Genomic DNA, 16,342 nt, shown 5'->3' with positions numbered 1-16,342 from the left:
AGACATAGACTGGGCGGAGGGAACCGCGCATTCATTTAAGGCTCGCCAGTTCCTTAATGTCTTGCAGGACAATTTTATGGGTCAGATGGTAGACGCACCAACTAGAAATAAAACATTACTAGAACTACTGATTACCAACAATACAGACCTGATAACAGATGTGGAAATACGGGGCAATTTAGGTAACAGCGATCACAGGTCAATTAGTTTCAGTATAAATCACACAAATATGAGACATGAAGGGAACACAAAGACACTGAATTTCAAAAGAGCCAACTTCCCTAAACTACAAACCTGGCTAAAAGGCATAAATTGGGATAAAATATTAGGAACAAAGAATACAGAGGAGAGATGGGTTTGCTTTAAGAGCATATTAAATAAGGGCATTAGCCAATGTATCCCATTGGGTAATAAATTTAAAAGAGCGAACAAACATCCTGGATGGCTTAACTCCAATGTAAAAATGCATATAAAAGCAAAGGAGAAGGCCTTCAAAAAATACAAGGTTGAGGGATCATCCACAGCATTCAGAATTTATAAAGAATGCAATAAGAAATGTAAGGGTGCAATTAGGATGGCTAAGATAGAACATGAAAGACACATAGCGGAGGAGAGCAAAAAAAATCCCAAGAAATTCTTTAAGTATGTAAACAGTAAAAAAGGGAGGACAGACCATATTGGCCCCATAAAGAATGAGGAAGGACATCTGGTTACAAAGGATGGGGAGATGGCAGAGGTATTGAATTTATTCTTCTCCTCAGTCTTCACGAGTGAATCGGGGGGCTTCAGTAACCAAAACTGCAGTGTTTATCCTCATGACACAACACAGGAAGCACCTACATGGTTAACAGAGGACGGAATTAAAATTAGACTTGAGAAACTTAACATTAATAAATCACCGGGACCAGATGGCTTGCATCCGAGGGTACTTAGGGAACTCAGTCAGGTGATTGCCAGACCGTTGTTCCTAATTTTTACAGACAGTCTATTGACTGTAGGGATGAGCCGAACACCCCCCTGTTCGGTTCGCACCAGAACATGCGAACAGGAAAAAAATTCGTTCGAACACGCGAACACCGTTAAAGTCTATGGGACACGAACATGAATAATCAAAAGTGCTAATTTTAAAGGCTAATATGCAAGTTATTGTCAATAAAAGTGTTTGGGGACCTGGGTCCTGCCCCAGGGGACATGAATCAATGCAAAAAAAAGTTTTAAAAACGGCCGTTTTTTCAGGAGCAGTGATTTTAATAATGCTTAAAGTCAAACAATAAAAGTGTAATATCCCTTTAAATTTCATACCTGGGGGGTGTCTATAGTATGCCTGTAAAGGGGCGCATGTTTCCCGTGTTTAGAACAGTCTGACAGCAAAATGACATTTTGAAGGAAAAAACACATTTAAAACTACCGCGGCTATTGCATTGCCGACAATACACATAGAAGTTCATTGATAAAAACGGCATGGGAATTCCCCACAGGGCAACCCCGAACCAAAATTAAAAAAAAAAAATGATGTGGGAGTCCCCCTAAATTCCATACAAGGCCCTTCAGGTCTGGTATGGATATTAAGGGGAACCCCAGCCAAAATTTAAAAAAAAAATTGACGTGGGGTTCCCCCTAAATTCCATACCAGACCCTTCAGGTCTGGTATGGATTTTAAGGGGAACCCCGCGCCAAAAAAAAAAAAAAAACGGCGTGGGGTCCCCCTAATAATCCATACCAGACCCTTATCCGAGCACGCAACCTGGCAGGCCGCAGGAAAAGAGGGGGGGACGAGAGTGCGGCCCCCCCCCTCCTGAACCGTACCAGGCCACATGCCCTCAACATTGGGAGGGTGCTTTGGGGTAGCCCCCCAAAACACCTTGTCCCCATGTTGATGAAGACAAGGGCCTCATCCCCACAACCCTGGCCGGTGGTTGTGGGGGTCTGCGGGCGGGGGGCTTATCGGAATCTGGAAGCCCCCTTTAACAAGGGGACCCCCAGATCCCGGCCCCCCCCCCTGTGTGAAATGGTAAGGGGGTACTTACCCCTACCATTTCACTAAAAAACTGTCAAAAATGTTAAAAATGACAAGAGACAGTTTTTGACAATTCCTTTATTTAAATGCTTCTTCTTTCTTCCTTCATCTTCTTCTTCTTCTGGTTCTTCTGGCTCTTCTGGTTCTTCCTCCGGCGTTCTCGTCCAGCATCTCCTCCGCGGCGTCTTCTATCTTCTTCTCCTCGGGCCGCTCCGCACCCATGGCATGGGGGGAGGCTCCCGCTCTTCTCTTCATCTTCTTCTCTTCTTCATCTTCTTCTTCTTCTTCTTCTTCTCTTCTTCCTTCTTCTCTTCTTCATTTCTTCTCCGGGCCGCTCCGCAGCCATGCTGGCATGGTGGGAGGCTCCCGCTGTGTGACGGCGTCTCTTCGTCTGACGGTTCTTAAATAACGGGGGGCGGGGCCACCCGGTGACCCCGCCCCCCCTGACGCACGGGACATGACGGGACTTCCCTGTGGCATTCCCCGTGACGTCACAGGGAAGTCCCATCAAGTCACCGTGCGTTATTTAAGAACCGTCAGACGAAGAGACGCCGTCACACAGCGGGAGCCTCCCACCATGCCAGCATGGCTGCGGAGCGGCCCGGAGAAGAAATGAAGAAGAGAAGAAGGAAGAAGAGAAGAAGAAGAAGAAGAAGATGAAGAAGAAGATGAAGAAGAGAAGAAGATGAAGAGAAGAGCGGGAGCCTCCCCCCCATGCCATGGGTGCGGAGCGGCCCGAGGAGAAGAAGATAGAAGACGCCGCGGAGGAGATGCTGGACGAGAACGCCGGAGGAAGAACCAGAAGAACCAGAAGAAGATGAAGGAGAAAGAAGAAGCATTTAAATAAAGGAATTGTCAAAAACTGTCTCTTGTCATTTTTAACATTTTTGACAGTTTTTTAGTGAAATGGTAGGGGTAAGTACCCCCTTACCATTTCACACAGGGGGGGGGCCGGGATCTGGGGGTCCCCTTGTTAAAGGGGGCTTCCAGATTCCGATAAGCCCCCCGCCCACAGACCCCCACAACCACCGGCCAGGGTTGTGGGGATGAGGCCCTTGTCTTCATCAACATGGGGACAAGGTGTTTTGGGGGGCTACCCCAAAGCACCCTCCCAATGTTGAGGGCATGTGGCCTGGTACGGTTCAGGAGGGGGGGGCCGCACTCTCGTCCCCCCCTCTTTTCCTGCGGCCTGCCAGGTTGCGTGCTCGGATAAGGGTCTGGTATGGATTTTTAGGGGGACTCCACGCCGTTTTTTTTTTAATTTTGGCGCGGGGTTCCCCTTAAAATCCATACCAGACCTGAAGGGTCTGGTATGGAATTTAGGGGGAACCCCACGTCAATTTTTTTTTTTAATTTTGGCTGGGGTTCCCCTTAATATCCATACCAGACCTGAAGGGCCTTGTATGGAATTTAGGGGGACCCCCACATCATTTTTTTTTTTTTTATTTTGGTTCGGGGTTCCCCTGTGGGGAATTCCCATGCTGTTTTTATCAATGAACTTCTATGTGTATTGTCGGCAATGCAATAGCCGCGGGTAGTTTTAAATGAGTTTTTTCCTTCCAAATGTCATTTTGCTGTCAGACTGTTCTAAACACAGGAAACATGCGCCCCTTTACAGGCATACTATAGACACCCCCCAGGTACGAAATTTAAAGGGATATTACACTTTTATTGTTTGACTTTAAGCATTAATAAAATCACTGTTCCTGAAAAAACGTCAGTTTTTAAAACTTTTTTTTGCATTGATCCATGTCCCCTGGGGCAGGAACCGGGTCCCCAAACACTTTTTATGACAATAACTTGCATATAAGCCTTTAAAATTAGCACTTTTGATTTCTCCCATAGACTTTTAAAGGGTGTTCCGCGGCATTCGAATTTGCCGCGAACACCCCAAATTGTTCGCTGTTCGGCGAACTTGCGAACAGCCAATGTTCGAGTAGAACATGAGTTCGACTCGAACTCGAAGCTCATCCCTAATTGACTGGAATGGTACCAGCTGATTGGAGAAAAGCCAATGTAGCATCAATATTTAAAAAGGGCCCAAAAAACATCCCTGGGAATTACAGACCAGTTAGCCTAACATCAATAGTATGTAAACTCTTGGAGGGGATGATAAGGGACTATATACAAGATTTTAGTAATAAGAATGATATCATTAGCAGTAATCAGCATAGATTCATGAAGAATCGTTCTTGCCAAACCAATCTATTAACCTTCTATGAGGAGGTGAGTTGCCATCTAGATAAAGGAAGGCCCGTAGACGTGGTGTATCTGGATTTTGCAAAAGCATTTGACACAGTTCCCCATAAACGTTTACTGTACAAAATAAGGTGCGTTGGCATGGACCATAGGGTGAGTACATGGATTGAAAACTGGCTACAAGGGCGTGTTCAGAGGGTGGTGATAAATAGGGAGTACTCAGAATGGTCAGGGGTGGGTAGTGGGGTCCCCCAGGGTTCTGTGCTGGGACCAATCCTATTTAATTTGTTCATAAACGACCTGGAGGATGGGATAAACAGTTCCATCTCTGTATTTGCAGACGATACTAAGCTAAGCAGGGCAATAACTTCTCCGCAGGATGTGGAAATCTTGCAAAAAGACCTGAACAAATTAATGGTGTGGGCGACTACATGGCAAATGAGGTTCAATGTAGAAAAATGTAAAATAATGCATTTGGGTGTCAAAAATATGAATGCAATCTATACACTGGGGGGAGAACCTCTGGCGGAATCTAGGATGGAAAAGGACTTGGGGGTCCTAGTGGATGATAGGCTCAGCAATGGCATGCAATGCCAAGCTGCTGCTAATAAAGCAAACAGAATATTGGCATGCATTAAAAGGGGGATCAACTGCAGAGATAAAACGATAATTCTCCCGCTCTACAAGGCTCTGGTCCGCCCGCACCTGGAGTATGCTGTCCAGTTCTGGGCACCAGTCCTCAGGAGGGACGTACTGGAAATGGAGCGAGTACAAAGAAGGGCAACAAAGCTAATAAAGGGTCTGGAGGATCTTAGTTATGAGGAAAGGTTGCGAGCACTGAACTTATTCTCTCTGGAGAAGAGATGCTTGAGAGGGGATATGATTTCAATTTACAAATACTGTACTGGTGACCCCACAATAGGGATAAAACTTTTTCGCAGAAGAGAGTTTAATAAGACTCGTGGCCACTCATTACAATTAGAAGAAAAGAGGTTTAACCTTAAACTACGTAGAGGGTTCTTTACTGTAAGAGCGGCAAGGATGTGGAATTCCCTTCCACAGGCGGTGGTCTCAGCGGGGAGCATTGATAGCTTCAAGAAACTATTAGATAATCACCTGAATGACCGCAATATACAGGGATATGTAATGTAATACTGACACATAATCACACACATAGGTTGGACTTGATGGACTTGTGTCTTTTTTCAACCTCACCTACTATGTAACTATGTAACTATAACTGCTAGTTTTAACTTCACAAGATTATCAAGTGCATATTCATTTTCGTGGAATCTTTTTATGACTATGTCAGCCTGTGCATCAAAATCTTCAAGTGTGTCACAGTTCCTGCGTATACTTAATAGTTGACCCTTCGGAATGTTACATTTCCATTTGAGATGGTGGCAACTGGAAGTGGGGATGTACCCGTTTCGATCGGTTGCCTTGAAAAAGGTATGGGTACATAGAGCATCCCCTACTTTGAAAATCTCTAGATCCAGATAGTCGATCTTCTGATGATTCCATTTGCCCGTAAAAGTGATCCCGTATCTATTTATGTTTAGATCTTCCAGGAATCTTTCAAAACTTTCAGGTGTTCAATCCCAGAGTATAATCAGGTCATCTATATACCTTCTATACATCTTAATTTAGGGAATATTTTTTCTGTAAACTTGCTCCTCCTCCCACATGTTCATATAGAGGTTCGCTACGCTAGGAGCATAGCGGGCTCCCATAGCAACAGCTTTTGTTTGCACAAAATAATCTTTGTTATACCAGAAATATTTACACTCCATGGCGAGTTTTAGGCCTTCTAGGATATAGTTGATCTGTTGTTGTTTCATCCCTGTGTTTTCATACAATGCTTTTTCTACTCCAAGTAATCCACCTTTTTGTACAATACTTGTGTACAATGAGTTGACATCTATTGTCACTAGTAACCAGTTATCTGCACCCTTTATCTTCTGTAATTCTTGAATAAGCTGCAGGCTATCACGTAGGTATGATTTACCTTGCTGCACAATTGGCTTAAGATATTTATCCAAGTACTCCCCAAGTCGTGAGAAAACCGAATTAATTACACTGATAATAGGCCTACCAGGTGGTTTTTCCAATCTTTTGTGGATATTAGGTGTATAATATATAACTGGGGTCTTGGTAGAGTTTGAGACCAGATATTCCGCTTCTTTTGAGTTCAATATGCCCATATTCTTCCCTTTGCCAACATACATCTTCAATTTTTTTCTTATATTTCTTCTTAGGATCCCCTGTCAGTTTCTTATACGTATTCTCGACTGTTAATAGGTTCTCCATCTCTTCTTGGTAATCCTTCTTGTTCAGGATTACCAGCCCTCCCCCTTTATCTGCCGGGCGTATTACTACTTCATGCTTTTTGCTTCATGTTTTCCTATTTGCTTGATGGTTCTCCATATGTTTTTGGTTTTCCTATTCTTTTTCTCCAGGTTTCTCAGGTCATCTTCAACCATCTTTTTGAATGCACCCATGCATTGGTTTCCTGGCATTTTTGGTTTGAAAATTGAGTTATTTCTAAGGCTTGTTTGTATATATTCTGATTCTTCTTTTATCCTGTTATCTACATTCATAGAAAAGTGTTTTTTTTATATTGAGCTTTCTCATAAACTTTTGGAGGTCAATGTAAACCTTAAATTTATCAAAGGGTTTGTCTGGGGTGAATTTTAGTCCTAGATCAAATACTTTTAGTTCTTCATCTGAAAACTGTGCATGACTTAAATTGTAGATCCCTTGACCTAGTATTCTAGTCTTCTTTTTCTTCCTACCTCCTCTCCTTCCTCTTGTCTGTTTTCTCTTTCCGGATTTCTTTGTATTAGTCCCATATCTCTTCCTTGATTGTTGTTCCTGCCACCCCTGGGGTACATGCTTTCTCCGTGTCCCTGATTGCCAGTTGGGACTTGATCTTCCCTCATTCTCCGATGGCCTCCTCTCTGGGTACCTCCTCTGTTCCCATTTTGCCCTCTCCAGCCAGGATTCCTGTAGGAGACATGGGGTCTCCATCTCCCGGGTGGTCTGTCTCATTGGGTATCCCTGGGAAAATCCCTATCTTCCCCATAATCTCTCCTATAGGGGGAGTAAGGGCCCCGTTGGTCACTTCTCCTGAGTGGTGAGAATCTATTGTGCGTGGGCACATTATATCTGTTAGTGTTCAGGGTTCTGTATTCAGGGGGTCCTTGATAGTTGGCCCTTCTTGTATCAGGTCTTACTGGGTACCAGTTAGAGGGTACAGGTCTATCCCGATTTCATAGGGAGTTAATGACTGACGTCAATTGTTGGAGTGTGTTACCCATCAGTCCCACTGGACGTATTATAGCAGACTCTTCAGGGCTATCATCCATAAAGGTGTCATCTAGTTCATCATGGCGGTCCAGTGATATTTGCCATTTGTAAACTTTAGAATTTCTATAATCAAGGACATCTCGTTTGAATTTTTTCTGTTTTTTGGCCTGGATATCACTATCATATTTTTTTTTTTTTTAATTCTCTTTATTGATTTTTAGTAGATTTACAAAAACAGAACCTTGGGGCATTCCCCGGCTCAAAAGGTACCATGTAAATCGGTACCTAACAACAGGTTATCTGCCTAAAACTGTGCTGTTATCGACAGAAAAACAGATAAAATACAAAACAAAAACTAAAAGACAAAACAAAAACTAGATATCACTGCTCAACCACTCCAATTGGAGAGATTATGAAAGGAGAATGTGCAACTCGTCTTCGATGAAGGTGAGGTTTCCCAAGAGGGGATTCTGGTACTAGGCCTAGGACATTAAAGGTACAACTATAGGGGTGTCACAAGGGACTTAGCAAGTGTTAGCACAGAAGGGGGAGTTAATGGGTGTCAGATATACCGTCTATTCTTGAGCGGCATTAGTGGAGGTAGAGTCAAGCCATAGTTTCCATATTTTGTCAAACTTAGCAGTACACCCACGGGAATGGTATGTGGCTTTATATAATGGTATTGTAGAATTGACCAGGGCTTTCCAAGAGGTCAGGGAGGGTGCATCAGGTTTTTTCCATTTTAGTAATATTGCTTTACGGGCGTAAAAGAGTAGAAGTCCTATGAGGGTCTTAGTTGCTGTGCGGTGCGCTAAAGAGCCCACCAGGCCAAGCAAGCAGACCGGTACAGTCAGCGGGATTGGGATTGTTAACAGTGAGGTTATAAATTGCGTCACCTCTACCCAGAAAGAGTGTACTTTGGGACAGGACCACAACATATGACAGAAACCGGCCTCTATGCTACCACATTTCCAACAGCTAGGATAGGCCCCAGGATAAATTTTGTTCAGCCGTTGCGGCGTTAAATACACCCGGTGTAGAATCCGGAATTGAATTAAACGGTCCTTCACTGCCACTAATTGAAGAAAAGGGTATTCCCACATATCCTCCCAGTCCTCTGTATCTAGTTCAGGGAAGTCAGCCCTCCATTTTTCTTGGAGAGTTTCAAGCCCAAAATGCATTGATGGTACACTATCATATTTTTTAATGGTGTCTTGAAGCTCTTTCTCTTTGTCTTTATATTCTCTTTGGTTGGCAAAGGGTATAAGCAAGTTTTTAATCACCACTATGTTGGTTTCTATACCTTTCAGCTTGAACTGTATCCTTTTGATAATATTTTGGAGCAGTTCTCCCTCACATTTATTAAAGAAGGTATAGCATTCTCCCATAAGGTCAGCATCATCAATGCTATCATTAGGGTGTACATCCCACCTCAGTCTCCTGGGGGTCATTTTCTCAGTGATGTACATCTCTAAGGTGGCAATGTCCCACAAGACCCTTAACTGTTTTTCCATAGTGTGTTTTAGTTGTTTCATCAGGCCATGCATGTCCTGATTGTTGGTGACCTGCTTATGGCTAAAAATACCTTCTATATTTGTTGGTCATGTAACCAAAAATATCCATAGCAGCAGAGGAAAATTCACACCCTAAGGTGATCAGACAGTCAGAATTATGGTATACTCCGCGCTCAGGTTGCAGCCTCCTCTAATCGGTTCCCAAAGAAAACTTACAAATGATAAAAACAGAAAAGTGGGGTGAGTGGCGCTACCCTAATACCTAACGGGTAGGGGATTATTAATGATTAAGTGAAGTGAGGTAAATGGCACTACCTATCTACCTATACTGGGGGAAATTCCTCTCCCTGATTGTGCAAAAAGTGTGCACCCTACACGTAGCAGTGCTCAGATATTGGATAAACAGATACTCAAATATTAAATAAACAGATATGATAAAGCAATCATAAAACCACATATGATATACAAAGTGTGACCAAACCAAATCAAAAATGGCATATGAATATAAAGTGACCAAAAAAATTAATAATGTACATGATGCGAACCGGCTTCCCCTACATGCTGCACTGACCATCTATTGTATTATTTTTTAAGGCTTCTTTCAATTTGATGGGAAGTTTTTGTTTTTAGCTTTATTTTAAAATAAACTGGGATTTTCCCAGGGATACCCAATGAGACAGACCACCCGGGAGATGGAGACCCCGTGTCTCCTACAGGAATCCTGGCTGGAGAGGGCAAAATGGGAACAGAGGAGGTACCCAGAGAGGAGGCCATCAGAGAACGAGGGAAGATCAAGTCCCAACTGGCAATCAGGGACATGGAGAAAGCATGTACCCCAGGGGTGGCAGGAACAACAATCAAGGAAGAGATATGGGACTAATACAAAGAAATCCGGAAAAAGAAAACAGACAAGAGGAAGGAGAGGAGGTAGGAAGAAAAAGAAGACTAGAATACTAGGTCAAGGGATCTACAATTTAAGTCATGCACAGTTTTCAGATGAAGAACTAAAAGTATTTGATCTAGGACTAAAATTTGCCCCGGACAAACCCTTTGATAAATTTACATTGACCTCCAAAAGTTTATGAGAAAGCCTAATATAAGAAAACACTTTGCTATGAATGTAGATAACAGGATAAAAGAAGATTCAGAATATATACAAACAAGCCTTAGAAATAACTCCATCTTCAACCCAAAAACGCCAGGAAACCAATGCATGGGTGCATTCAAGAAGATGGTCGAAGATGACCTGAGAAACCTTGAGAAAAAGAATAGGAAAACTAAAAATATATGGAGAACCATCAAGCAAATAGGAAAACATGAAGCAAAAAGCATGAAGTAGTAATACGCCCGGCAGATAAAGGGGGAGGGCTGGTAATCCTGAACAAGAATGATTACCAAGAAGAGATGGAGAACCTATTAACAGTCGAGAATACATATAAGAAACTGACAGGGAATCCTAAGAAGAAATATAAGAAAAAAATTGAAGATGTATGTTGGCAAAGGGAAGAATATGGGCATATTGAACTCAAAAGAAGCGGAATATCTGGTCTCAAACTCTACCAAGACCCCAGTTATATATTATACACCTAACATCCACAAAAGATTGGAAAAACCTCCTGGTAGGCCTATTATCAGTGGAATTAATCTTGTTTTCTCACGAGTTGGGGAGTACTTGGATAAATATCTTAAGCCAATTGTGCAGCAAGGTAAATCATACCTACGTGATAGCCTGCAGCTTATTCAAGAATTACAGAAGATAAAGGGTGCAGATAACTGGTTGCTAGCGACAATAGATGTCAACTCATTGTACACAAGTATTGTACAAAAAGATGGATTACTTGAAGTAGAAAAAGCATTGCATGAAAACACAGGGATGAAACAACAACAGATCAACTATATCCTAGAAGGCCTGAAACTAGCCATGGAGTGTAACTATTTCTGGTATAGCAAAGATTATTTTGTGAAAACAAAAGCTGTTGCTATGGGAGCCCGCTATGCTCCTAGCATAGCGAACCTATTCATGTACATGTGGGAGGAGGAGCATGTTTATAGAAAAAATATTCCCCTGTTTAAGATGTATAGAAGGTATATAGATGACCTGATTATACTCTGGGATTGAACACCTGAAAGTTTTGAAAGATTCCTGGACGATCTAAACATAAATAGATACGGGATCACTTTTACGGGCAAATGGAATCATCAGAAGATCGACTATCTGGATCTATAGATTTTCAAAGTAGGGGATGCTCTATGTACCCATACCTTTTTCAAGGCAACCGATCGAAACGGGTACATCCCCACTTCCAGTTGCCACCATCCCAAGTGGAAATGTAACATTCCGAAGGGTCAACTATTATGAATAGGCAGGAACTGTGACACACTTGAAGATTTTGATGCACAGGCTGACATCCTCATACAAAGATTCCATGAAAAGGGATATTCACTTGATAATCTTGTGAAGTTAAAACTAGCAGTTATGAAAATGGACAGAAATAATCTACTCCAGAACAAAACCAGGAATAAGAACAACCAAATGGACTCAGCTTTCATAACTGGGTTTAATAGCCAATATAAGGCCTTTGAACATATTATGAAGAAGTACTGGCCCATCTTGAAAGAGGATTGTGTTCTGTCTAAAATCTTGCCTGAAAAAACAAAATTTGTGTATAGAAAAGCACCTACTCTGAGGAACCACCTAGTACATAATGTTATCAACCCCCCAAACCGATCAAAATCTTCTTTGATATGAAGGGCTTCTATAGGTGCCAAAGATGCTTACCTTGTAAAGCCAGCAAAAGACAACCGAGGATAAAGGAATCCTTTAAATCACTTATTGACCATAGGGAGTACCAGATAAAACAACAAATTACATGTCATAGCACCCATGTTACATACATCAGTGAATGTCCATGCCATCTCCAGTATGTGGGAAGAACCACCCGTCCCCTATTTGTCCGGATACGGGAGCATATTAAAAATATAAGAAACGGATTCCCTAAACATAATCTATCAAGACACTTTGATGAAATACATCATAGAGATCCGACTGGACTCATATTCTACTGTATTGATCTTGTTAAAGATCACTGGAGAGGGGGAAACAAACAAACCCTAATCTCCAGGAATGAAACCAGCTGGATATACCAGCTGGGGTCCCTTGCCCCTAAGGGGCTCAACCTTGACATAGATCCGAACTGCTTTATAGCTAATCCATAACTACACATTTACAGTTAGCGCACGTTGGGGCAGCTCTGTTCCGTGCCCAGTTGTTTTGGTGCAGGGTTTCTCTGGTACAAAGTTTATCATCCAGGTAGTACTTGGTAACATTAGGTTACCTTATGCGTACACTAGTAGCCTTCTTATGGAGATAACTATCAGCACGCCAATAGTATGTATTCAATTTAGGAACCTCACTTTGGGAGCCAATTAGTGGGCCTATCTGGGCCCTCATTGGGTAATAGGGTGGTCTCTTATGCTCATGTACTAGCTTAGGTACTCTTAGGATGTTTATTTAATCTTATCTTATTTAGCTGCAGACAGTTTCATGGAACCCGTTTGTGGCTCAATGCCATACCCCACTTTATGATAGGGCAGGGATCTGCCATTGAGGCTACTATCATATTTTTTCATCAATCAATGAGCTATATCATCCATCATTGGATATTTGTCCATTTAAATATATTAGTGACTGTACATTTATACTATATTTATTGACTTTTATGTACATGCCTCCATTGTACCCTTGTTTGTAATATGACTACCACAGGACGAGCGGAGATGCAGAGGTTTAATTAACTAATGGGATGGTGCCGCTATTATGCATGTGGATCTGGTTAGCATTTCTCTCGTAGCTTCTTCTGGAGAAACACCCCCCTGTGGCAACGTTGGTTGCTTATTGGTTATCTTCTGGGAGGGGGAGGAACCCACACGGCCGCTCGCCTTATTAGGCGTGAGGTGCAATAAGATGGCGCCACCTTTGAGAATGTCAAATGATGAAACGCGTAAGGCGGAGCCACGCACTCACTCCATTTCTGGTACGGAAGTAGGGAGCCTGGAACGTAGTTGAAGCGCACGCTGCGAACCGGCTTCCCCTACATACTGCACTGACCATCTATTGTAGTATTTTTAAGGCTTCTTTCAATTTGATGGTAAGTTTTTTTTTTTGCTTTATTTTAAAACAAAAGTACTTTTAATACTACACTATTGGAGCCTTGTTTCTTCCTATGAGGACCCAGCCCTGAAAAGTTGCTGAATAATTTCCTGGGTACGAGGACTGGTGATGTGCTGAGCGGATGACCGGTTTGGATGCCCTGATCTGGTGGAGTGAGCTGCAGAGGCCCGATAGGCCACGGACGGACCACTGGTAGAGCCATCAAGGGAGACCACCCACAGTTATCTATACATGCCTATCACCCCTGCAGGGGTAACAGGAGCTGGTGAGTGGGGACCCATAAGGGGGAGCACATGAGTCACCTGATCTGTTGAGCACAAGAGTCACTTGATCATTTGAATACTTGGTTATTCTGGAGCTTCACAAATTTCATATCAACACTGTTTTTGGGACTTTCTATCACTTGGACTTTTTTGATACACACTTTTTGATACCATTTTTTTCTGATGAATTTTTGATGAATTTGGAACTATTTATGATTCATTACATTATGTATTATTTTTTTTGCACACGATTAGTTTTTTTGGTCACTTTATATTCATATGCCATTTTTGATTTGGTTTGGTCACACTTTGTATATCATATGTGGTTTTATGATTGCTTTATCACAGTGTTTCTCAACTCCAGTCCTCAAGGCGCACCAACAGGTCATGTTTTCAGGATTTCCACTAATTTTGCACAGGTGATTTGATCAGTTTCACTGCCTTAGTAAATACCACAGCCCTTTTATTTGAGGGAAATCCTGAAAACATGACCTGTTGGTGCGCCTTGAGGACTGGAGTTGAGAAACACTGCTTTATCATATCTGTTTATTTAATATTTGAGTATCTGTTTATCTAATATCTGAGCACTGCTACGTGTAGGGTGCACACTTTTTGCACAATCAGGGAGAGGAATTTCCCCCAGTATAGGTAGTGTCATCTACCTCACTTCACTTAATCATTAATAATCCCCTACCCGTTAGGTATTAGGGTAGCGCCATTCACCCCACTTTTTTGTTTTTACTGTTTGACGGTTCGACCCCTTTCCACAGATGACAACACTCTTCTCCCCCAGGTTTACAAAGACTTCCTGGACATCTTCGATAAGAAGGGGGCTGAATCCCTACTTCCTCACCGGCCGTATGATTGCTGAATTGCAGCTTCTTCCTGGTTCTGCAATACCATTTGGGAGGATATTCCCACTCTCTGAGCCTGAATTAGAAGTCCTCCGAAAATACATTGATGACAATCTTAGGAAAGGGTTCATCCAGCCCTCTACCTCTCCTGCTGGTGCTGGACTCTTCTTTGTGGAAAACAAGGACCATTCTTTAAGACCATGTATCGACTACAGAGAATTGAACAGTATAACAATCAAGAATCGATACCCGTTGCCTCTAGTCCCTGAGCTTGTTCAGAGGTTCCGCACTGCCAAGGTATTCTCAAAATTGGACCTATGGGGTGCCTACAATTTAATACGGATAAGAGAGGGCAATGGATGGAAAGCGGCCTTTCGTACTAGTGTAGCCATGGTGTGAGCACTACTGACAAACAATCTGCCAAATCATCCTGCTGCCAGACTCTCATATATCACTTGAGACAATGAGCAGTCATTTGCATAGTTTTGTTGCGTTTATTGCGAGATACAACTTGGTTGGGATAAAGGAAGATATGGGATGCCCATAGTACTTATTAAATTGTCATCACATTGGTAAGACATTGATTAGCAGCTTTAGCCTTGAAATGATGCACCTCTAACATTCACAGTCTATTTCCTCTGCATATCTCCTCTGCAGACTATTGCTCCTCCTCTTCTGCACTGACTCCTGCAGAATATCACTCCTCTGAATTCCTCTCTTCTTGTACAAATCCTCCACTGCAAAACTGTTAGATTACTGTTGCTTCACTTCCAGTAAAACAAGAAGGGATCACTCTGAATAACCCCAGCTTGCTGGCTGTACTTTGTTACTGTATCTTTTTTTTTTTTTAAATATCCATTTTTATTAATTTTCAAAAAACAGACAACAAACAAAAATAAATACTTGCAGCAATTAAAGAAACTATATACATAGAAAACAAAACACACAAAAAAAAAAAAACCTGCATACATACATACATACATACATAGGTCATACCTGGTTCCTATGCCAGTTTAATTTTAGAGAAAGGTGTTATCCCGTGTTACATATGTACACCTAGAGCCCAATAACTAATGGAGAGATTGCAAAGAGTCATATTCCCCTAGGAGGCTGTTGAGGCTGTAGAGGGGTCCGTGAGCCATTTGGACCAAACCTTTTCATATTTGAGGAGACAACCCCTATTTATATATGTTTCTTTGTATAATGGTAAGCTATTATTAATGAGTTGTTTCCACAAAGTCAGCCATGGGGGGTGGTTTTCTTCCAGCTGAGAGCTATAGCTTTACGAGCATAGAACAAAAGCAGCCCCACCAAAGTACGCCCTGCTGTCGTAGGAATAAATTGCTCTGTCAGACCTAGAATACATATTGGCATTGATCGTTGCAGTGGGATATATGTTATTTTGAATATAAATTCTAGTATTTCTTCCCAATACCTTACGATAGCTGGACAAGTCCAGAATATATGGGTAAAGTCTCCAGGAACCAGGAGCAGAGTCTGCATTAATTTTATTTAATATAGGGGGGGGGGTGTAATATGCCCTGTGGACTATCTTAAACTGAATAAGTCTGTCTCTCAAGGAGACGAGAGAGTTGAAGGGAGAGTCCCATATATTATCCCAATCATCCTCATTAAGTTCAGGGATATCCTTAGACCATTTTGATCTTAATTTCTCCAAATCAGGGAGAGAGGCAGTTGTTAAGTGAAGATACAATTTAGATGAAGCATTCTTTGTGCAATCCAACCTAAGAAGCTTCTGTAAGGCAGATTGGACTAGTTGTAGAGGAGAGCCAGAGAATTGACAGCTGAAGGTATGGGAGAGTTGAAGGAAACGAAAAGAATACGACTGAGGGATATTGAAGTCAGAGATTAGTTGGGAAAAAGAAATCAAAGATTTATCCAAAATGATCTGTGTCACTGTTTTTATCTTAAAATTAGTCCAAGCATAGGGGTCGGGTAGTGAATAGAAATGCTTCAGAGTGGGTTTTAACCAGAGGGAGCATTAGGTGATATTG

The 16,342-nt window shown here is 42.1% G+C and overlaps 1 protein-coding gene across 1 annotated transcript in view; it reads right to left on the bottom strand.

Moving 5' to 3' along the window:
* The window catches only part of LOC141117572 (ribonuclease inhibitor-like), a 253,846-nt gene extending 247,402 nt beyond the window's left edge, over positions 1–6,444 (bottom strand). The window contains exon 1 of the mRNA XM_073610480.1: positions 5,903–6,444. Within this exon, the coding sequence (XP_073466581.1) occupies positions 5,903–6,444 (542 nt within the window). The remainder of the gene's footprint in view (positions 1–5,902) is intronic.
* Positions 6,445–16,342: the final 9,898 nt, after the last annotated feature.

This window comes from Aquarana catesbeiana, linkage group LG13 (assembly GCF_042186555.1).
Source record: "Aquarana catesbeiana isolate 2022-GZ linkage group LG13, ASM4218655v1, whole genome shotgun sequence".
NCBI lineage: Eukaryota > Metazoa > Chordata > Amphibia > Anura > Ranidae > Aquarana > Aquarana catesbeiana.
Note: the sequence above shows the minus strand (reverse complement) of the source record. Positions and strands in the feature narration are given on the sequence as shown.